This window comes from Rana temporaria, chromosome 1 (assembly GCF_905171775.1).
Source record: "Rana temporaria chromosome 1, aRanTem1.1, whole genome shotgun sequence".
In the NCBI taxonomy this organism is placed as follows: domain Eukaryota; kingdom Metazoa; phylum Chordata; class Amphibia; order Anura; family Ranidae; genus Rana; species Rana temporaria.
This window is the reverse complement of record NC_053489.1, coordinates 670455663-670479983: the sequence shown is the minus strand read 5'-3', so window position 1 is coordinate 670479983 and position 24321 is coordinate 670455663. Positions and strand designations below refer to the sequence as shown.

Here is a 24321-nt window from a genome sequence, read left to right as displayed (position 1 = left end):
GAATTTCGGAATTTTTAATTTCCGTATTTACGAATTTTTAATTACGAAAAATGTTCTTTTTTTTTAATTTTAAAAATCCCGAATTTTTCATTTTTTATTTTCGATTTTTTCAATTTCGAATTTTTCGATTTTTTTTTTAATTTTCGAATTTTTCATTTTCGATTTTCAAAATTTCGAATATTCGAATTTTTCATTTTCAAATTTCGAATTTTTCAATTTTCGAATTTTCGTTTTTTTTCGAATTTTTCAATTTCGAATTTTCCAATTTAAAATGTTTCGAATTTTCAAATTTTTCAATTTCGTATTTCCGAATTTTTACATTTCCGAATTTTCAATTTCGAATTTTGTTTTTTTTTTAATTTTCCAAATTCCGAATTTTCGAAATTTCCAATTTTTCATATTTTATTTTCGAATCTTTCAATTTTAGAAATTTCTAATTTTTCTTTTTTTGAATTTTCGAATTTTTCATTTTCGATTTTTCAAATTTCGAATTTTTAAATTTCGAATTTCAAAATTTTGAATTTCGAAATTTCGAATTTTTAAATTTTCGAATTTTCGAAATTTCGAATTTATGAATTTTCGAAATTTCTAATTTTCGAAATTCCAAATTTTCTAATTTTCGAAATTCCGAATTTTCTAATTTTCGAAATTCCGAATTTTCGAATTTTCGAAATTCCGAATTTTCGAATTTTCGAAATTCCGAATTTTCGAATTTTTCATTTTCGAAATTTCAAATTTTTCATTTTCGAATTTTTCATTTTCGAAATTTCGATTTTTGGAATTTTTCATTTTCGAAATTTCGATTTTTGAAAAATTCGAAAATTCGAAAAATTAAAAAATTTAAAATTCGAAAATTAAAAAAATCTGAATTTTCGAAATTGTGGAATTTTCGTTTTTTTTAAATCTTCGAATTTTAGAAATTTCGAATTAAAATTTTTTCATACTCCGAAATTTTCCGAATTTTTTGAATTCCCGAAAAAAAAAAATGTAATTCTCGTTTCATTCGTTTTTTTCGGAAATTTAGTTTTTTCGTTTCATTCGTTTTTTGCTTTTTCGGAAATCCGAAAATTCGGAATTCTGAATTTCCAAATTCCGAATTTTCCGAATTTACGAAAAAAGCAAAAAAACTAATAAAACAGAAAAAAAATTGTTTCGATTTTCCCGAATTTCAGAAAAAAAAAATGAATGAAACAAAAACGATTTTTTTTTTATTTTCCCGAATTTCCGAAAAAATAAAAAAAACGAAAATAACAAACGAAAAAAAAGATTTTCTTGGCAGTGCACATGTCTAGTGAACAACAACATCAAACTCATTTATTATCACACATGTACACAGATATCCAACTCCGAGACACTTCCCCCCCACCTTTGGATTCGGGGCGGGTTAAACTGTCCATTGACAATAGACACAGGTCAGGTGTATTCAAACTTCTCATCAGTAAACAGTCTTATCAGCAAGGGGGCTGCTGGAGGAGTCCCCCTCCCTCTTTCGTCACAGCAAACACTTACACACTTACATTATGGCAGGCAGCCATAATAGAACAATAGAATACAGTCACACCCCAAACGATCACAGCAAAGAGTACATAACAAAATGAGACAATATAATATATATATATGTAACGGTCAGGGGTTAACGCCGTTTACAATATTCCATTCCACCAACCCACGACAGCTTATCGACACTCCACAATCCAGCAGACGAACACGACCCATAGGATTCCCCAGAAACGAGACACAGCTCTGCTCTCTGGTTCAAACGGATAGAAACTTTTATGGAAAACTCAGGCTTTTATACAGTAGAAACCAAGGGTGAACAATGAATCAACTCCACCCACAACATTATACAATGCTTCCTAACGAGCCTCCAATACACATCTTGGGTAGACTTTCTGGCACCAGGTCTGACACATCAGACATCTGACCTTTTAGACTGTGCTAGCTCACAACACATTTATCATCAATAGAACTTCACACAATAATTAGCATCACACAATGAAAAGGTCTTTAGAAGCCAGACTAAGGTTAGTTTACATGACAGTAGCAGACTTAATTACCACCTTAACACGATCACTGACGTCACACGTCCAGCCCCGCACCCTACAGTTAGAAACACACATGAGGTCACACTTAACCCTTACAGCGCCCCCTAGTGGTTAACCCCCTACTGCCATTGTCATTTTCACAGTAATCAGTGCATTTTTATAGCACTTTTCGCTGTGAAAATGACAATGGTCCCAAAAATGTGTCAAAGGTGTCCAAAGTGTCCGTCATAATGTCGCAGTCACAAAAAAAATCGCTGATCGCCGCCAGTAGTAGTAAAAAAAAAAATATTAATAAAAATGCCATAAAACCATACCCTATTTTGTAAACGCTATACATTTTGCGCAAACCAATCGATAAACACTTATTGCAATTTTTTTTTACCAAAAATAGGTAGAAGAATACGTATCGGCCTAAACTGAGGGGAAAAAAATTATATATTTTTGGGGGATATTTATTATAGCAAAAAGTAAAAAATATTGCATTTTTTTCAAAATTGTCGCTCTATTTTTGTTTATAGCGCAAAAAAATTAAAACCACAGAGGTGATCAAATACCACCAAAAGAAAGCTCTATTTGTGGGGAAAAAAGGACGCCAATTTTGTTTGGGAGCCACGTCGCACGACCGCGCAATTGTCAGTTAAATCGACTCAGTGCCAAATCGCAAATAGGGGCCAGGTCCTTTACCTGCATAATAGTCCGAGTCTTAACCGGTTAAAAAAAAAGTTAATATCCATCCTGTTGTTTATTCCGAGAGGAACTCTGGTGTTAAGTGTGTAAATCCACCACACCTCTCTCTGTGGCTCTTTTGATTTGTTCAAGACACAAAACTGAGAAACAATTAAGATTCCCTCCAGTTGCTATACTAAAATGTTCGGATACATTTGATATTCTTTTTAGCATTTAAGGGCCAGATTCTCGTAGGAGCGTGTAACTTTGTGCGGGAGTAACGTAAGTTGCGGCGGCGTAGCGTAAATCGGCTGGCGTAAGTGGAAATCTCCCAGTGTGCATTGCTCCTAATACGCCGCAAGGACGTATTGGTTTTGACGTGAACGTAAATTACGTCCAGCCCCATTCACGGACGAGTTACGCAAACAACGTTAAATTTTCAAATTTCTTCACGGGAACGACGGCCATACTTAACATTGGTACGCCGCACTTATGCCACCATATAGCAGGGGTAACTATACGCCGGGAAAAGCCTAACGTAAACGGCGTAACTTTACTGCGTCGGCTGGGCGTACGTTCGTGAATTCGCGTATCTAGCTGATTTACATATTTTGACGCGTAAACCAGCGTACACGCCCCTAGCAGCCAGTTACGATCCGACGGCGTAAGAGACTTACGCCTGTCGGGTCTAATAGATATCTATGCGTAACTGATTCTAAGAATCAGGCGCATAGATACGACGGCACAACGCAGAGATACGACGGCGTATCTGGAGATACGCCGTTGTGTCTCCACTGAGAATCTGGCCCTAAGTGTGTCGTTGTAGTGCTCTGATATCCTAGTTCTCAGGTGGTGAATGGTGCAACCTACTGTATGTATTGTATCTGACAAGCATTCTGCAAACATATTTTACCAGTTTGGAGTTACAATTGATGTCGTTTTTGAGAGAATAAGACTTTCCTGTAGAAAAAAGAAGTAACAATATTGCTCTTCTTGTGTCTTCTACACTTTTTACATGTATTTCAACCACACGGATACGAACCAGTCGTAATTTAAATGCTAAAAATATATTAAATGTACCCAAACATTTTAGGACAGCACATGGAGGAAATCTTGATTGTTTTTCCGTTTTTGGTCTTGAACAGATCGAAAGACCCACAAGAGGGGGTGACACAAACCACATCTTGAGAAAAAGGGGAGGGATTGTCAAGGGCTACTCCAAATTCATTGCCCTATGAAACCATAGGGCAATATTCCCCCCTCTCCACCCACCCCTCCCCCCTCTTGTCTACTCCCTCCCCCCCTCTTTCCCTCCCTCACCCCCCAGAGACGGTCCCTCACCTTTTCCATTTCCCCATTCTACCTCCCCTCCCACCCTGAGACTGTTTTCCCCCTTTTTCCATTTCCCCCCTGTAACGGTATGGCCCGTGGGACCCAGAGGATCTTGAAGGATATGGGGTACTCCTGTGTCAGCTTCACCAATGACTTTTGTGTCTAGGGTCATCCTATGTCCACTAGGGGCATAGGATGACTGAGAACTGATATCATGGATTACATGAGATGGGACAGTAATGATAATTCATGTATTGCAGGATATCTTGAAATATTACAAGTTGTTCATTCTGAACACAACAGGTCAATAGAGTGTCTCCTTCAATGTGGAACATAGACTGTTGAGATGTTAATTGATGTTAATCACCTCCAGCTACCTGGCTGTAGTGATGAAAGCTTGCTGTGATTGCATTCTATTGTCTATTGTGTTAATTAAGCCTGGCTTCTAAGATATTTCATGGTGCTATGTTAACTAACCCTGTATTGTGTGAAAGTTCTATTGATGCTAATATGTGTTGTGAGTTAACACACTCTAAAAGTCAGACGTCTGACTTATGTTCACTAGAGGAATGTGTATTGTGTGGCAGGTGAGAATAGCTTATCGCAGAGTCAGAAAGTCTGTCTTAGATGTAGATTGAGGGGGACTCGTTAGCACACATTGTGTGATGTTGTGGGTGGAGTGTGTCATTGTCCCTTTGATTCCTGCAGCATGCTTTCTAACTGTATATAAGAAACCTGAGTTTACCATTAAAGTGTCATTCTGTTTGGAACCAGAGAACAGAGCTGTGTCTCGTTATTCTGGGGGGGAATCCAATGGGTCCTGTCTGCTGGATTGTGGAGTGTCGGAAGCTGTCTTGGGTTGGTGGAATGGAATATCGTAACAGCGTTAACCCCTGACCGTTACACCCCCCTTCCCCCATCCACTGCCCCTCCCCTTTTGAGATTTTTCACATCTCATTCTCTTCCATGTGTGTAAGTTGGATGTTTGGACCCACATCCAAAAATATTATACTACATTATTACATTCCTTTTTACCATTTCTAGTCCGTTTATCAATCATTGCCTCCCTTGTTCGCCCCCGGGGGAAACACCTCTTATCGGGGTGTCTCTTCTGCCGTCTGATGCCCCATTTGGGCCCTCATCTGGTGAGTTGAGCTGACTTAATGCTCCAAAATCGAATGTTGTAACGGGTAGTTCGCGACAATATTGTATTCAATAGCTCTTTGACACTATAACTATAAGTACTGTATCTCTTTATAGATGCTTTTGGTTTACCCCCTCCTGAAGAAGCAACAGTGGTCGCGAAACATGTAGAGGACAAAGTCTGAAACTGCATCTCTGTGTTCCCACAAACCAGCGGGGCTATATACTTTGAATGCCTTTGTCACGGCATTTATAATAACTTCATTATTGCTTTGTTGTTGCTTTTTGTTTTTTATGAAATTTTTCAAATAAATGTATACTTTTTTAAACAATTTGTATAATATCTGGAAACCAATATAGTTCCTAACATCACTGGCGGCATAGGGCAATGAATTTGGAGCCCCCTCCGCTTTTACTCATTGTCTAATTATAGGATGATGGTACCTACCCCTACATGCTAAACCTTCCATTCAGGCAACATCTTGTCTAACACACTGTCATGGATATGCAATAGTCTGGCAGCTTACCTGTTTCTATCTGTCCATTAAGAGGCCTGACTCTGTTCTGGTTACCTTCTTATCTCCTCTACTTCCTGTATGGCCCCACCCAGGCCATCCCAGGAAGTCTATATTAATTGTTGCAATACAGGCCTGCAGTGCTTTTCAACAGTGTTGTTTGTTTAAGTTCCTGTCTGCAGTGTGCTACGATTACCTCTCTGTGTACCATTTTTGGCTCGTCCCTGACTTCTCCTGTTTGCCTGTGCCTTTGACCTTTTGCCTGTCCCTCGGTTACCCTGTCTGCCCATTGCCCTGACCTCGGCATACCCATCACTTCCGTTTGTCATGCTTGCTGCTTCCCCTTTCTCTCTGTGGAGCGCAACCTAGGGGATCCCAGGGGTCGCGACCTGGGCCCAGCTGCGGCGAAGGCCATCCTCACCACTAGAGGCTCTGGTGAACATAAAGCTGGGTCTTAGACTCCGCGCCCTGGGCGATCTTGGGTTCACGCTTTCTCTCACATAGCAGCAGTCGGCTATAGGGTTCACTACCCTGAGGTGCATCCCTAACCCCTACGGGGTGCATTTGTCACCTGGCCACAGGTGACGTGACACACACCACATATTGCTTCAGAGAGAGGTGTGGTGGATTCACACACAACACCAGAGTTTCTCTCAGAATGAACTGCAGGATGGATGTTAACATTTTTTTTTATTATTATTTAATGTCTTAATTTAGTGCATATATAGTACGGTTAATATTTTTTGATTGAATATCCTGTTTCCAACATGATCTTTCAACTCAGCATGGTCATCCCCAAGTGTTGCCAATTTTTTTATAAAGATTACACTGCCCCCTGAATTTCAGAAGGGTCGTACTAATATATAAGTTTGATTTTATTGTTATCTGTGTATGCTGTGAGGAAGGCTTCGGCCGAAACGCGTTGGTATCTTTTGGATTTTGCTCTTGCTGTAGTGTAACATTAGTTCTCTAATGAAGAAGCTATCGAGTTGCCAGCTTATAATTGTTATGGACTTGCAGTAAATGCCACAGCTAGAGCACTGTCACTCTCCTCATATACTTTCCAATATAGCGGTAGAGCTTGGGTGAGTCTTTGTGTTTCTATCGAGGTTGAGAATGACTGCCATAGATGATGAAAGGTGACATAGTATTCTTAGTACCCAACCAACTTCTGTCATCTCTGTTAAGGATAAGGCTGCGTACACACGATCGGTTAAATGTTCAAGTTCATGTTCCAATGGAGACTCTTGAAAGGTGGTGACACCACAATATTGACTCCAATAAAATTTTGCTTTAGAAACCATGAATAATGTACTTCAGAGAGTGCATGAGGTATGTTCAAGTCACAGCAGAATTTTGGCTCTAATGCCGCGTACACACGGACGGTCAAAAAAAAAGCCAACTTGTTTTAATTTTAACCGATGGATTCCTAACCGATAGAAAAAAAAAACAATCGTTTGTAGGCATGTCCATCGGTTAAAAATCCACGCATTCTCAGAATCAAGTCGACGCATGCTTGGAAGCATTGAACTTCGTTTTTCTTTTTAGCACGTTGTTTTTGTTTTACGTCACCGCGTTCTGACACGATCGTTTTTTTAACCGATGGTGTGTAGGCACGGCTGATCATCAGTCAGCTTCATCGGTTAACCAATGAAAACGGTCTATCGGACCGTTTTCATCAGATTGACCGATCGTGTGTACAGGGCTTAAAGCGGGGGTTCACCCTAAAAAAACTATAGACTGTTATATCCAGCATACTGCTGACATCAACAGTATGCTGGATTTTTTTTTTTCGGTCTGTACTTACGGGAGTAGGCATTCCTAAGCTCTGCATAGATGATTGATGTGCGTGTCATCGCCTTCCGAAAATATCCGAGTGGGACCCTGCACATTACGGCGTCTGCGCAGTCAGCTCTACGTGGCAGGCGCCGTATAGCGCCGTAAAGAGCCGAGTCCCCGTCGGATATTTTCGGAAGGCGATGACGCGCACGTCAATCATCTATGCAGAGCTCCCCGTCGGGGAAAAGGAGCGACACGCCCACTCCCCGCAAGGAAGAAGACCCGGAAATGCGGCTGAAGACAGGTAAGTGTACACATAAAAAAAAATGACAACGCTACAAGCCTTTTGACCGAAGGATAACTGACAGATGGGGCCCACATACCATCGGTTTGGACCGATGAAACGGTCCTTCAGTCCGTTTCCATCGGTTTTGACCGACCGTGTGTACGCGGCCTCACTGTTTTTCAATGCCAAAAAAGTTCTGATACATTGGAAAAAACAGAACCACCTTAGCAACAACTTCAGATTGGCTTGATTAATAAATCCCTCCCTTTTTTTTAATTACATACATGGTTAGGGCTTGTCCCCAAAAAATTGACAACATGGGGTCTGCGTTGGTGTCCTTGCCATCAACTGTCAACAACTGTCACAATAGGCTGCACATCATTGCTCTGAACTGGCTTCCCGATAGCGACAATGGTGAACCATGCCTGAGAAATCTGTGTCAATAAGGCTGCTTGTATTCTCCACCCTCCTAATTCTAACAGGGTAACAATGCAAGAAGTACCATTTCCAAAACTTCCATTGCTGTATGGACAAGCAAGGAGCCAGACCTCCCTTCGAAGAGCTCCTGAAGAAAGTGTTAAACTTATAGTGGTTGAATTTATTTTAACATGTCAAACAGGATATGAGATTTAAAGATTGGATTAGGATCTACTTTAAGTACGACTAACTATATAAAAAAAATATTAACTGCAATTTATTTTTAACAATTTTATTAATTATTTATTGTGAAAAAAATATATTATGATTCTGTCAATTTAGTAGGAGTGGTGGAGACGTCTGAAGGACCCAATTCTGGGGCTTGCGGCTCCCCAGTCGCTGTATCTCCTGTACTCTCCAGGTCTCAGGTAATACTGACGTCCTCTGTAGTTGGGCTCCTCATAGAACATCCAGTAGCCATCTTGGACTTGGACGGAGTGGATGTCATTGTAGCGGAATCTCTCATAGACATGAGGACAATCCTCAGTGAACTCCATCATCTGACCTCTGAACTCTTCTCTCTCGTAGATCCTGATTCTGAAGGAACCTTGGTGCTGTTAAAATAAGTTACACCATAATAACACAAAAAGGAGTATTACCAACATATGACAAGTGGACATAAATGTAACACTTATGCCCCCTACACACGATCTGAAATTCCGCCAAGAAAAGTCAGATGTAAGCTTTTGGACGGAAATTCCGACCGTGTGTAGGCTCCATCGGACATTTGCCGTCGCAATTTCCACCAACAAAAGATTGAGAGCAGGTTCTCTATTTTTCTGATGGCAAAAATTCCTATCGGGAATTCCGATCGTCTGTATGCAATTCCAACTTGAAAAAAAACAAGCATGCCCAGAATCAACTAGAAGAGCCGAACTGCCTATTGAACTTCATTGATCTCGGCTCGTCGTACGCGTTGTACGTCACCGCGTTCTTGATGGTTGGAATTTCAGACAAGATTTGTGTGACCGTGTGTATGCAACACAAGTTTGAGCCAACATTCCGTCAGAAAAAATCCACGGTTTTCTTGTCTGAATTTCTGATCGTGTACGCGACATAAGCCAATCATTTTAGCAGGGTTTTGGATTATTTAGGAAGGAATTCAATGTCTTCCCATGTCCTTGGATGCAACACAACTATCTCTTTCCATTTCTGGTCCAACCCTAAGAGCCAAAATTCTGCTGTGACTTGAACATACCTCATGCACTCTCTGAAGTACAATATTCATGGTTTCTAAAGTAAAATTTTACTGGAGTCAATATTGTGATGGCACCACCTTTCAAGAGTCTCCATTGGAACAAAACAAGAATGCACTATAGAGAGAGGATCCAAAAAGTTAATTTCACAGAAGAGACTGCCCTTGTTAGAGATAGGCTTTAGGTGATCGGGAGATACTGTACCTTTCAGCTCAAAGACACACCGGATAAAAGTCCATACCCTCCCTCACACCACATTCGGTATGGTTTTTATTGTTGTCTTTGCCCCCATCAGGGAGATTTACTTTATTTATCACGGTGGTCACTGTTACCAATATTAAACATGAGGGAAAATTCAAAAAACTTTGAGTTGTCATCAGACCCAACTCTAAAGCCTCGTACACACGCTCGGTTTTCTCGGCAAGGAACAGCAAGAAAACTGCTGGCAGGGCTTTCTTGTCGAGTAAACTGAGCGTGTGTACGAGGCTTTGAGGTTTCTCGTCGAGAAAACTGCCCAGAATCTAGACGAGAAAATTAGAGAACCTGCTCTCTATTTTCTCGTCGAGAGATTCTCTGCAGTGTTTTCCTGCCGAGAAACCCGAGCGTGTGTATACTTACCTGCCTCCATGGAAACCCGCGCATGCTCGAAATGACTTTGACGCATGCGCGGTAGCTTCCAAGGCATAGGTAGGGTGAAGCAAGATGGCGGCGACGGCATCGAATGTGACGAGCGCATGCTTGTCGTAGTCGATGACGTCACCACGTTCTTTTGTACACTCGCCCGGCAAGAGAATCTTGCCAAGAATCTCGTCAGGAAAAACTATGTTTTTTTCCTGACGAGATTCTGGGCCGTGTGTACAGGGCTTAAGGATTGGACCCCCTTCCTTACTTCTGCCTGTTCTCTGGTGGTGGACATATCCTTAATGTTGCAGGGGGCTCAGCTGCTGTCTACTGAATTTCCCTTTGAACCCAGGAAATTGGTGAGCCTTTGGCAGCCTGATTTTACAGGAAGTGGATTGAATAAACTTGAGTGTCATTCAACCTAGAAGAGGAATGGTGTTGGATTGGTGAACAAGTGAATCTGCAGGGGACAGCTCTGGGGACAGGGTGAGTGTAGCAGCTAGAGCTGCTTTTTTCTATTAAGCAAATTATGGCGACCATGTTTTTTATTTTTTGTTGGTATCTTTTTACCCACATTGATAATATTCTTTGCAGCAAAAATATAAAGATGGAAAAAAAAATGTATTAAAGAGTAAAAAGGGTGTTGTGTTACCTGGGGGCTCAGACGGCAAGACTTAATGGAGTCATTGTAGCCCATCCATTGCTGGAAGTCAGGATACTCTCCTCAATGAAGGAAGTACTGGTGTCCTCTGTAGTTGGGGAGCTCATACAGGATCCAGTTCCCACTTTCCACACGGATAGAGTTGCAGCGCCTGAAGTATGAGGACAGGTCGGGACATTCAGCGCTACACTCGTAAGAGCGACCCTGGAAGTTCTTGTCCTCGTAGAAGATGATCTGCAAAGAAAATGGTAAATTCAGTGTGGAAATCATGAGCAACTTACAGAATGTTTTACCATTGTAACTTTTTAGAATCCTTAGCATTTTGAATTCATTTTTTGTATTCCTTCTTTAACCATTTAAGACCCGGACCTTTAGGCAGCTAAAGGCCCCGGCCAGTTTTTGCGATTCGGCACTGCGTCGCTTTAACTGACAATTGCGCGGTCGTGCGACGTGGCTTCCAAACAAAATTGGTGTCCTTTTTTTCCCACAAATAGAGCTTTCTTTTGGTGGTATTTGATCACCTCTGCGGTTTTTAGTTTTTGCGCTATAAACAAAAATAGAGCGACAATTTAAAAAAAAATTCTATATTTTTTTACTTTTTGCTATAATAAATATCCCCCAAAAATATATATATATAAAAAAAAATGTTCCTCAGTTTAGGCGGATACGTATTCTTCTACCTATTTTTGGTAAAAAAATCGCAATAAGCGTTTATCGATTGGTTTGCGCAAAATTTATAGCGTTTACAAAATAGGGGATAGTTTTATTGCATTTAAAAAAAAAAATGTTTTACTACTAATGGCGTCGATCAGCGATTTTTTTCATGACTGCGACATTATGGCGGGCACTTCGGACAATTTTGACACATTTTTGGGACCAATGTCATTTTCACAGCAAAAAATGCATTAAAAATGCATTGTTTACTGTGAAAATGACAATTGCAGTTTGGGAGTTAACCACAGGGGGCGCTGAAGGGGTTAAGTGTGAACTCATTTGTGTTTCTAACTGTAGGGGGGTGTGGCTGTAGGTGTGACGTCATTGATTGTGTTTCCCAATAAAAGGGAACACACGATCAATGACGGCGCCACAGTGAATAATGGGGAAGCTGTGTTTACACACACCTCTCCCCGTTCTTCAGCTCCGGGGACCGATCGCGGGACTCCAGCGGCAAACGGGTCCCGCGGTCACGGAGCTTCGGACCGGGTCGCGGGCGCGTGCCGCGGGCATGCACCCGCGACCCATGGCTGGGCACCTAAAGAGGACGTACCTGTACGTGCTTGTGCCCAGCCGTGCCATTCTGCCGACGTATATGTGCAGGAGGCGGTCCTTAAGTGGTTAAAATACTTACCTGCAACTGTTTCTTAGTAATGCCCTGTACACACGATCGGAATTTCCGATGGGATAAAATCCGATGGAATTTTCCGCCGGAATTCCGTTCAAGCTGTCTTGCACACACTGTCAGACCAAATTCCAACTGTCCAAAACGCGGTGATGTAAAACACTACGACGAGCCGAGAAAAATTAAGTTCAATGCTTCCGAGCATGCGTCGAATTGATTCTGAGCATGGGTGTTTTTTTTCTCCGTCGGAGTTCCACACAGACGATCGGAATTTCCGATAGGATTTTTTTCCATCAGAAAAAAATAAAACATGTTCTATTTCTAAACTCCGACGGACAACAAAGTCCAATGGGGCCCATACATGTCTTATTATTACTATCAGCCTTAAACTGATTGTGTCACTAAAATAAAAAAGCCAAAATCGGGTCTCAAGCAAACAAGAATACTTGGTGGGAGGTTGAGAAAAACAAAATCAATTTTGTAAAGGAAAAAATATTAGCGGGTAATTATATTTCTTATGGTAGTACAAATAGGTTCTTACCTTTCCCATGTTGCTGGATGTGTACTCCAATGCTATACCAGTGACTGGCAGTAAGAGCACAGGCTTATATGTGCTGTTCTCCTTATAGTTATTTGTACATTACATTATTAATCTTTATTTCTACATGTTTGTTTTCATGCATTTCTTTCACTGCTGCCATCTGCTGGCCAGAATTTGCATGCCACACGTCCCTGTTCTTGTTAGTAAAGTTTTTTCTTCGGAGGCGTGGACTCTTGCTGGGCAGGTCTCTTCACTGGGAGCAGCCATTTTCAGTATCTCCTCATGGCTGTGTGACTAGACACTCCACATTTTTGGGCTCGAGTGAAGGCATCAGTTTTTGACCACGCAGAAGTCAGCAGAAGTCAGCAGTAGTTAGCAGCAGCTCAGCAGCAGCTCTGCAGCCACAGCAGCTAGCCTCAGGACATATTCTAACAAGTCAGCATTGATACCACTACTACAGAACAGTATTGTATCACCGTTTGTTGTCTTATCTGGATTGAATAAACCCACGCTGATTTCATCTTCATGTCTGAGTCTGGATCCATCTAACCTGAACATCTGCCGGTCCTGTCTGCCCCACTGCTTGGATACGAAGGTAAGAAGTCACACAGCTATTACCAGTTATACCTTCATTCGCCTTCATGTGGGAACAGAACAGTCAAAAACTGCCTTAATGTCCACACCCCAGTCACAGATTCCCTCAGAGTTACCACACTAAGGAATCGCCCTGCAACAGGCCTATCTGCAGCGAATCTGCCCAGCTACAGTGCATGTTCCACAAGTCTAAGGGCAAGCACCGCATGTCCACAGTATCTTTACTGTTGCCTGAAAGCCCTCCACAACTCATCAAGCCGTTTCCTATATCCCATATCAATCTTTGCTCGCATAGCAGAACTGTTAACGCACACGGGGTCCCACTCTAACCTAAACCCCCGCAAATCACTTAAAACACCTGAGGAACCTTGCCAGAGTGCCCCAGCGCAGCCACACTGCAATTTTCAGCCCCCAATTCAAAAGTTTATTTTCTTAAAGAGACAGCGCACCTTAAATCAAAATGGACAAAAAGGACCTTGCACAGTTCCCCAGTGATGAAACAGAGCTAATGCAGCCTGATACTGATCACCAAGAAGTACAGGAAGCAGAACCCACACTTCCAGCAGACCAAGTCGTGCGACCAAGACGCTCCCTCAAACCGACAATAAAGGTCAGGGAAAACTATCAAACCACAAAAGATGAGCTATGCGATAACCTGGAAGAGCTATGGGAGCGAGTTTCCTCCCTCATGTCAGGACTTAAATCCTCTGGTGATACCTCAAGCTTACAAGTTGGCATCAGGCGGCTGAACACAGCTCATGAAGGATACAAGAGACTGTTCACAAGGTATATAACCTTTCTAAAAAACGTTAATAATGATGAAGCCCTTTCAGAATTGAGCAAGGCAGAATCTATAGACATTCAAAGAGACACCATGGTGCTGCTTGCTAAAGATAAAGCGGAACTCCGCATCTCCCATTTGCAAGAAACTAGATCACACAGATCAAATTCATCCAAACATTCCTCTCGGTCATACAGATCATCGTGCTCAAGAAGCTCAACCCTAAGCGACAGACTACTAGAGGCCCGCATAAATGCAGAGCAATCCAAAGTCAGACGTTCCTTCACTGAAAAAGAAGCTCTGGCAAGAGCAGAGGCCAAGAGGGCAGACGCAGAAGCAGAGGCCAAGAGGGCAGAAGCAGAGGCCAAGAGGGCAGACGCAGAAGCAGAGGCCAAGAGGGCAGAAGCAGAGGCCAAGAGGGCAGACGCAGAAGCAGAGGCTCGAATAAAGATTCTTGAATCAGAGATGGAAGAGGAAGTTGCATTAGCTAAAGTAAGACTACTTGAGCAAGCATTAAGCCAAGGTCTTGATCCAGTCTGCTCGCTACCACAGGAGGTAGAAGATTCAGCTTACCGCACCAGCGACTATGTACTGAAACAATTATCTGCATCACCCCCAGTATGCAGTACCGTCCAAGCTGACAACGCCGAAACCTCAAAGTCATCTCCACCTACAGTGCCAGTGTCACTTACAGCACCCGAGAAATCTGATGGTGTTCACCCAGATGTGCCCTCTCAAGGACAGTTATTACGAAACTACAAAAAGGGCCATCAGGCGTTTCCTGGCCTACCTCCACAGCTCAAGCAGCAGTCCTCACGATCTACAGAGACTAGATCACAGCTCAACCCTGCAGCAGCATCATTCTACCTGGATGCATCTCACCCTTTCACGCCGCAAAGCCTACACGCCCCGGCGGCACCACAGGTTGTCGTGGCAACAAGCAGTGAGAAATCAGATATGTCTGAGTTGGCCAGGATTATGGCGAGCAGAGAGCTAATTAACACAAGTCTCTCAAAATTTGATGACCGTGCAGAGAGCTACAGAGCTTGGAAGGCAACTTTCAAGGCCACCATTGCCAACCTCAAACTAGACGCAGAGAAGGAGCTCAACCTCATGATCTCATGGCTGGGTCCAAGCTCCACAAATCGCATCAAGAGCCTCAGAACTGTCTATGTGGGACAAGCAGAAGCAGGTCTCGCTGCCGCCTGGCAGAGACTCGAACGTACCTTTGGCAGTGCAGAAGCTATAGAGAAGGCCCTATTTAAGAGATTGCAGAACATTCCAAAGATCAATCTTAAGGACGTCCATAAGCTTCAGGATTTGAGTGACCTGCTCATGGAACTAGAGCTTGCCAAAAGAGACCCTCGTCTGATCGGGCTATGCTACCTGGATACAGCCCATGGAGTGAACCCAATTGTCGTGAAATTACCATACAGCCTGCAAGAAAAGTGGGCGGCATCCGTCTCAAGGTACAAAAGGGTGCATGACATCACCTTTCCCCCATTTATTCATTTCTGCAGATTCATTGAAGAACAGTCCCAGATGAGGAATGACCCCAGCCTCGATTTCCTGGAGTTCAACACTACAGCTCCAGCGACACCATCACCAAGGTATGAGAGTGCCATGCATAAACACAGAGACTTTAAGAGCAGCGTGAGTGTTAGAAAGACTAACCTACCATCTTATGCAGCACCCACGGGTAAACAGTACAATACCTCATCAGGAGACAAGTCCTTCAATCGTGAATGTCCCATTCATAAAAAACCACACTCACTGAACAAATGCAGAGGGTTTAGATCCAAACCCATACAGGAGCGCAAGAAGTTCCTCAGCGAGCTTGGGGTATGTTTCAGATGCTGCGCTTCATTGGAGCACATGGCTAAGGACTGTAAATCCATCATCAAGTGTGAGGAGTGTCATAGTGAAAGACATGCCTCGGCTATGCACCCAGTTCCACTGCACAGAGACTCACCAGCTGCCGTCGCCACCAGTCCCGCTCCAAGTCATGGCGGGGAGCCCCAGAACCACGCTAACGCAGCCGCCGCTGTTTCCTGCTCATGTTTGGAAGTATGTGGCGAGGGCCAGGGTGAGAAATGTTGTGCCCGAATATGCCTAATCAAGGTCTATCCAGAGGGACTACCAGAAAAGGCAGTAAAAATGTATGCCATCATCGATGACCAAAGCAACCGGTCCCTAGCAGGACCTAAATTCTTTGAAGCCTTCGGGATAAAGGGACCATCAGAACCCTACATCTTAAACACCTGCTCAGGCCGCATTGAGACTAGCGGCAGGAGGGCGCAAGGATTCATTGCTTCCCCCATCAGTGGGAATACCGAAATACCCCTACCAACACTGATTGAATGCGATCAAATACCCAACCATAGGGATGAGATTCCTACCCCAGAAGCTGCGTTTCACCAACCGCACCTAAGGCACCTAGCCAACGTTATCCCACCTATGGACAACAATGCTGAGATTCTACTCCTGCTTGGCAGAGACAATCTAAGGGTGCACAAGGTGCGCCAACAGTGTAATGGTCCTGACTACGCACCATATGCCCAGAGGCTGGACCTGGGATGGGTAGTCATAGGAAACGTATGCCTGGATCAACCAGAAATCGACTCCTTCAAAACGTACATGCGTGGAGACGGACGCACAACTTGCATTAAGCCGTGTCCTCATCACTATGAAGTGAAAGAGAAGTCTCCAGACCTCGTACAACCACCTGACATAATTTCTCCCCTCTTTGCTGACGACTTGGGGAGATCAGTCTTTCGCACAACCAAGGATGATGATAAGGTAGCCTTATCAATAGAAGACAGAGAGTTCATTAAGATAATGGACAGTGAGTTCTTTAAAGATGAAACCAATCACTGGGTTTCTCCATTACCCTTCCGAACCACCAGGGTAAGGCTCCCGGACAATCGGGAGCAAGCGCGATCCAGATTTAACTCTCTTCAGCGTACCATGAACAGCAAGCCTGAGATGAGAGAACACATCGTCGCCTTTATGGACAAAATATTCCGTAACAACCACGCAGAACCAGCTCCACCCCTAAGAAAGAGCGAAGAGTGCTGGTACCTGCCTTCATTCGGAGTGTATCATCCACGGAAACCTAATCAAATTAGGGTCGTTTTCGATTCGAGCGCCAAACATCAAGGCGTATCCCTTAATGATGTCCTCCTCACAGGTCCTAATCTGACGAATAACCTAGTGGGAGTGCTGATGAGGTTCAGGAAGGAGCTTGTCGCCATCACCGCTGACATCGAACAGATGTTCCATTGTTTCGTAGTCAGGGAGGACCACCGGGATTTCCTCAGGTTCCTGTGGCACAAAAACAACGACACTAACGCAGAAGTGGTGGAGTACCGAATGAGGGTACACGTATTTGGAAATAGCCCTTCACCTGCCGTAGCAACGTACGGCCTTCGGAGAACTGCGTTAGAGGGAGAATCAAAGTACGGTACAGACGCCAGAGACTTTGTAGAGAAAGACTTTTACGTAGACGATGGACTCAAATCACTACCAACTGAGGAAGCGGCTATCGATCTGCTCAAAAGAACTCAAAGCATGCTGTACCAAGCTAAACTTAGACTACACAAAATTGCTTCAAACAGCCTGGCCGTAATGCAGGCCTTTGAGTCGGGTGATCATGCACCCGGATTCAAGGACATTAACCTGGGACTGGACAGTCCACCCGTTCAAAGGAGCTTGGGCCTCAGATGGGATCTCTCAGCCGACTCCTTTGGGTTTCAAATAAGCTGCGCAGACAAGCCGTTCACGAAACGTGGCGTCCTATCAGTGGTAAACAGCCTATTCGATCCGCTGGGATTTGTAGCACCCATCACTATACAGGGCAAATCCCTACTGAGACAGCTTTCAGAAACCATCAAGGATTGGGATACCCCTCTTCCTTCTGACAAAGAGCAAAAATGGGAAGCCTGGAAACAATCTTTGTGTGCTTTGGACCAGATCCGCATCCCAAGATGCTATGTTAAAACCTCACTTGCCTCCAGCGTAAAGAAGGAACTCCACGTGTTCTCGGACGCCTCCACGGAGGCCATAGCAGCGGTTGCCTATCTGAAGGTGACAGACGCCAACATTCAGAGTCACATCGGGTTCGTCTTTGGTAAGGCTAAGTTAGCCCCCAAGCCTGATCATACTATTCCCAGACTCGAACTCTGTGGGACCGTGTTAGCGGTGGAAATCGCAGACTTCATTCAACAAGAATTGGATGTCGACGTAGACGAAGTCCAGTATTATACGGACAGTAAGGTAGTTTTAGGTTACATCTACAATCAGAAAAAACGATTTTATGTGTACGTCAGTAACCGCATTGAGAGAATCAGGAGGTCATCCAAACCCGAACAATGGCACTATGTACCATCCGAACTTAATCCAGCAGATCACGCCACCAGGCCTACGTCTGTGGGTTCCTTTGCTAAATCTACTTGGCTTACAGGCCCAGAGTTTCTGCTAGGACGGGCAGACAAATGTGAACAGGAAGTTTACAGCATCCAGGATCCGGATAATGATCCAGAAATCCGCGCCGAAGTTAGCGCATTAGTCACTGAAACAAAGCAGACCTCCAGGCTCGACTGTCATCGTTTTGAACATTTCTCCAGTTGGATGAGACTTGTCAGAACCATTGCAAGGTTAGTGCACATCGCCAGATGTTATCACAACACTCAAGAAGATAAAGATTGTCACGGTTGGCACATCTGTCATAAACCATTCTCTGCTGAGGACATTTCTCATAGCGAGTCTCTCATAATACGTCATGTCCAGCAGCAGGAATTTAACGTAGAATGGAAGTGCTTGAACAACAGACAGCAGATTCCTATAAAAAGACCTCTTGCTAACTTAAATCCAATTATGGACACTTTTGGCCTGCTCAGAGTTGGTGGTCGTTTGAATCAAGCCCACCTAGGAGTTGCGGAGCAAAATCCTGTCATTATTCCCAGCAAACATCATATCACCACGTTGCTGATCCGACATTACCACAAAAAGACTGAACACCAGGGCAGACAAATCACTGAGGGCAAGTTAAGGTCTGCGGGTCTTTGGATTATAGGTATGAAGAAACGTGTAGCCCAACTACTGCATGACTGTGTGCACTGTCGTAAAGCCAGAGGAAAACAGCTACACCAACAAATGGCCGACTTGCCCGCGGATAGACTATGCACAGAGCCGCCCTTCACCTACACTGGCCTAGACGTCTTTGGACCATGGATGGTGTCCGCACGTAGAACCCGTGGTGGTCACGCAAACAGTAAACGTTGGGCTGTGCTATTTACTTGCATGAGTGTGCGAGCCGTTCATATAGAGGTGATAGAATCTATGGACACATCCAGCCTCATTAATGCCTTAAGACGGTTCTTCGCCATCAGAGGACCAGTGAAACAGTTGAGGTCAGACCAGGGAAGTAACTTCATCGGCGCCTGTAGAGAACTGAACATCGACACTAAGCCTATCCAAGATCAGTTGGCGGAGAAAGGTTGCACCTGGATTTTTAATCCTCCTCATAGTTCCCACATGGGGGGTTCCTGGGAGAGAATGATCGGGATCTCACGCAACATCTTGAATTCTATGTTGATGGATGTAAACTCTTCAAGACTTACACACGAGACTCTCGTCACTCTTCTCGCTGAAGTTTCAGCTATCATCAATTCAAGACCCCTTGTGCCAGTATCTATGGATCCTGAAACACCAGCCATACTGTCTCCGGCTATTCTACTTACCCAAAAAACGGACAATATGCTCACGCCTAGTGGAGAATTTACCCATGGGAATATCTACCAAAAACACTGGAAACGTGTACAACACCTGGCAGATTACTTCTGGAACAGATGGCGTAAAGAGTATCTCAATATTCTTCAAGGAAGGAGGAAATGGCAACATCAAAAACCAAACTTGAAAGAAGGAGACCTCGTATTAATGAAGGAGCAACAAACCGAAAGGATCACCTGGCCTATGGGACTAATTACAAAGGTTCTTCCTAGCAAGGATGGCAAGGTCCGAAAGGTGGAGCTGAAGATCTTCAGGAAGGGTGAGCTTAAAACTTTTGCAAGGCCGATTAACAAACTCATTCTAATATTACCCATCGAGAACGTTCCCGAAGGATGAAAAAGGACTGAACTCGAACTTCACAGTTTTACCCGCTATGGGTCAGCCAACCCACTATGTCATGTTTATTGCATTTCACATGTTCTTTGTTACAGGTTGTATTATATTTTTATGGACATTCGTCATAGTGAAATCTCCTTACGTAAATTTCAGACGGGGAGTGTGCTGTTCTCCTTATAGTTATTTGTACATTACATTATTAATCTTTATTTCTACATGTTTGTTTTCATGCATTTCTTTCACTGCTGCCATCTGCTGGCCAGAATTTGCATGCCACACGTCCCTGTTCTTGTTAGTAAAGTTTTTTCTTCGGAGGCGTGGACTCTTGCTGGGCAGGTCTCTTCACTGGGAGCAGCCATTTTCAGTATCTCCTCATGGCTGTGTGACTAGACACTCCACATTTTTGGGCTCGAGTGAAGGCATCAGTTTTTGACCACGCAGAAGTCAGCAGAAGTCAGCAGTAGTTAGCAGCAGCTCAGCAGCAGCTCTGCAGCCACAGCAGCTAGCCTCAGGACATATTCTAACAAGTCAGCATTGATACCACTACTACAGAACAGTATTGTATCACCGTTTGTTGTCTTATCTGGATTGAATAAACCCACGCTGATTTCATCTTCATGTCTGAGTCTGGATCCATCTAACCTGAACATCTGCCGGTCCTGTCTGCCCCACTGCTTGGATACGAAGGTAAGAAGTCACACAGCTATTACCAGTTATACCTTCATTCGCCTTCATGTGGGAACAGAACATTATATACATCCCCAACGGCCTACACCCTCGCCTGCTGACACCATGCACAGTATGCACAATGAGTGGATTTTTCCATTACTATGTCTTTTTTGTGTATGTGTTTTCTTTATACCTATTGTGTGTTAGTTTTTGCTTATGTTGGTGTTATCTGTCATGAAAATGGGCCTCTTTATATGTGTGAGTACCAGAGCTTTTTTTCTCAGAAAATAGGTGCAGGAACTCAACCACGACCCCGTTCAGATTTCACAAACAGTAGAAGGGTATTAAAGTGGCATTAAATACCAGGATTGCATTACATACAGAGTGCAGAGTTTAGGGGGGTTACACACAGAGTGCAGAGCTGTCACTTGTAAACACAGAAACCAGACTTCTGTGTTTACAAGTGATTGTGGTGAGTAGGCACCAAAGGGTCTGAGCCAAAGGTGGTGGAACTGAGTTCCCCCAAGTTCCCCCTGAAAAAAAGCCCTGGTGAGTACTATCACTGCTATTGAACCCATGACTACTGCAGACTTCAAGGTTTACAATGATCAAACCAGGAGAATCTGTGATTTACACATTTCCTGACCCTCTTATCTGTAGAGGATGAAATTCAGGATTCAAATCAATATTCTATATACACTTTATTACCAAAAGTATTGGGACGCCTGCCTTTACACGCACATGAACTTTAATGGCATAAATACAGAAAACAAAAGTCACTGCCCCTACCTATGACCAGGGCCGGATTTTCTCTCCCTGCCGCCCCAAGGCCAGGTTCCACAATGCACCCCCTCCCCGCCAACCGAACCCCCCCCCCCAAATCAACGGAGAATGTGCGGCACGGTTAGATCAAATATGTTTTGTTTGTTTTTTTACTTTTTTTATCACTTTTTTATTTTTATTTATTTGTAGCTTGTCGCTTACTTTTAATTATTATTTCTTATTATTTATTTTTTATCAATTTTTTTTTCACTTAACTTTTTTGCTATCACACAGGAGAAAACAATTTCCTGTGTGATAGCAATTGGAGGTGACATGTTCTCTTTATTGACCCTGTCACCTCCAAAACAGGAGTCCTAGAACTGTGCTAGAACTCCTGTCACAGCTGAGATGGGAAGAGCACAGCTCTCCCCTCTCTCTGTGTACATCGGCAGCAGGGACAGGAGACAGACTCGGTGGCCAGGGGGAGGCCGAAATCCCGAAGACAGAGCCAGCAGAGAGAGGTATGTGGGGTGGGGGGAGAGGGGAGGGACGGACGGGTGCACATATTTTACAAGTGATTTCGGCGACATCGCCGCAATCACTTGTTAACGAGCGAGTGGATTCCCCCATAACTTACCGCCCTTAACTGTATCTTCCGGGCGTCAGGGGGACTCCAGGCCACTGCCGCCTCTTGGAGCCCTGCCGCCCCAAGGCCTGGCTTCAGTGGCCTTGTGGGAAATCCGGGACTGCCTATGACTGGTCTATGCAGTAAGGAGCGCTGGAAAGGGCGCATATACATACAAAAACATGGAATATCCAGGCTCAAACTTAACGACCAATTAGCAACCAACCAAATTCACCTGTCTAACTGTGTGTGTTAAAAACAGAGGTTTAGTTGCACGCATTTGCAAATGCATGTGTAAGCTGCAGCCCTCGTCAAGGCTCTCTGTATACTGCAGTCCTAACTATAACATTGCATTTTAAGTCTCCTCAGTAGGAGCACATGACTGCTGTGCTGATGGATAGATGAGGGGCAGGTGACTGGAGGTAGCCCAGCCCTCATTAAAGGAGCAGGAGCACACTGCACACTCAGCACATGGAAGCAAAGGTGCCAGTGCGCTGCCTGACCACAATGACATAAATACAACAAACAAAAGTCACTGCCCATACCTATGACTGGTCTATGCAATAAGGAGCACTGGAAAGGGCGCATATTAGGATGACCACATTTCCAAACTGCGATTCAGGGACAATTTTGCCAAGGACCGGGGGGGGGGGGGGTATTTGTCAGGTGAATAGCTGGTTTTATCACTCATATCATCCCAACACCATGCTTGATATGGTGTCAGGATCATAGGCGTGCACACAGGGTGTGCCAGGGCCCACCCTAATCACCCTGTGTGCCTCAGAATCCCCCTGTTTGGCCCCCTGGTATTTCACTGAAGTCCTCTAATGATGCTTCTAAAAAAAATAAAAACTGAATAAAAATTCTGTAAAAATAATAAAAAACAAAATAAAAATGAAAAAATAATGATACCGTCCACTGCTCTACCAACACCAACCTCTACCCTACTGACACCGTCAATATACATACACACATGCATATGTGTTTGAGCTTTGGGATGCACACCCTAATGCAATAGGCTGTGCACACCTATGGTCAGGATTATCAAATCATATTCCTTTCTATTATTACATTGTAATATATAATGAAATAGTTCAACTCACCATAATGCAGAATCATTGGGAACCCTGAGCGTGTCACTTGCCGCCAGATGCAGCGTGCCACCATATGCAGTGTGTCACTTGCCGCCAGATGCAGCGTGCCACCATATGCAGTGTGTCATTTGCCGCCAGTGGCAGTGCAGCCCGGGACCCCCGTTTTAGAGGCAGCTGACCTATCTGCCCACTACATTGACCTACCTGATTCCTACATTGACCTACCTGATTCCTACACTGACCTACCTGATTCCTACACTGACCTACCTGCCCACTACACTGACCTACCTGCCCACTACACTGACCTACCTGCCCACTACACTGACCTCTAAAATGACCTACCTGCCCACTACACTGACCTATCTGCCCACTACACTGACCTACCTGTCCACTACACTGACCTACCTTCCCACTACACTGACCTGACCCCTAAAATGACCTGTCCACTACACTGACCCCCCTGACCACTACACTCCTTCCTGCAGTACTCACACTACTGACTTCTTCCCCACACAACACAAGGTAGATCGGTGGATTTCACTCACCACTCCAGGCCAGGCCTCCATCCATGAAGATCATCCATAGATGACTGCTATCTCCCAGTCGCTCCAGAGGAAGTTACACGCAGAAACCCTTCCTCAGGACATGATTTGTTTGTATTGCAGAGTCGCAGGGTCCCTTCTTGAGGGTGACATAACTGAACCATGAGAAAGGGACACTGTGAGATGGATCACTTCAGAGGAAGCACTCCTCCCCTGCAGGCCAAGAACTCCACCAGCTGTCTCCACACGCTCGTCTGCACCGATCACCGCCCCTCCCACTCACACACACGGACCACCTGTGGCAAGCACCTGAGGAATCATGGGGGACAGGACAGGCTGGACCAGACCACTGGAGACCCTGGGCGGGGGGAGGCGCAGGTGCTGAGGACTGGTGTCTGCTTTATTGATCGTGCACAGTGATAATAGGGGCTGCTGGAGGAAGTCACTCTTGGGATGGGACAGCAATGACATTCACAGCAGCACAGAGGCAGAGGACAGGTTTGAAAAGAGCTTACTCACAGGGGAAA

General features: G+C 44.1%; 1 protein-coding gene across 1 annotated transcript; it reads right to left on the bottom strand.

Moving 5' to 3' along the window:
• Positions 1–8459: 8459 nt before the first annotated feature.
• LOC120924609 (gamma-crystallin-3-like) lies at positions 8460–12636 on the bottom strand. The gene is given in 3 exon segments (XM_040335604.1): positions 8460–8797; positions 10713–10955; positions 12602–12636. Coding segments are annotated over 3 exon segments (528 nt in total). The 5' UTR covers positions 12611–12636; the 3' UTR covers positions 8460–8521.
• Between the last annotated feature and the right edge of the window lie 11685 nt (positions 12637–24321).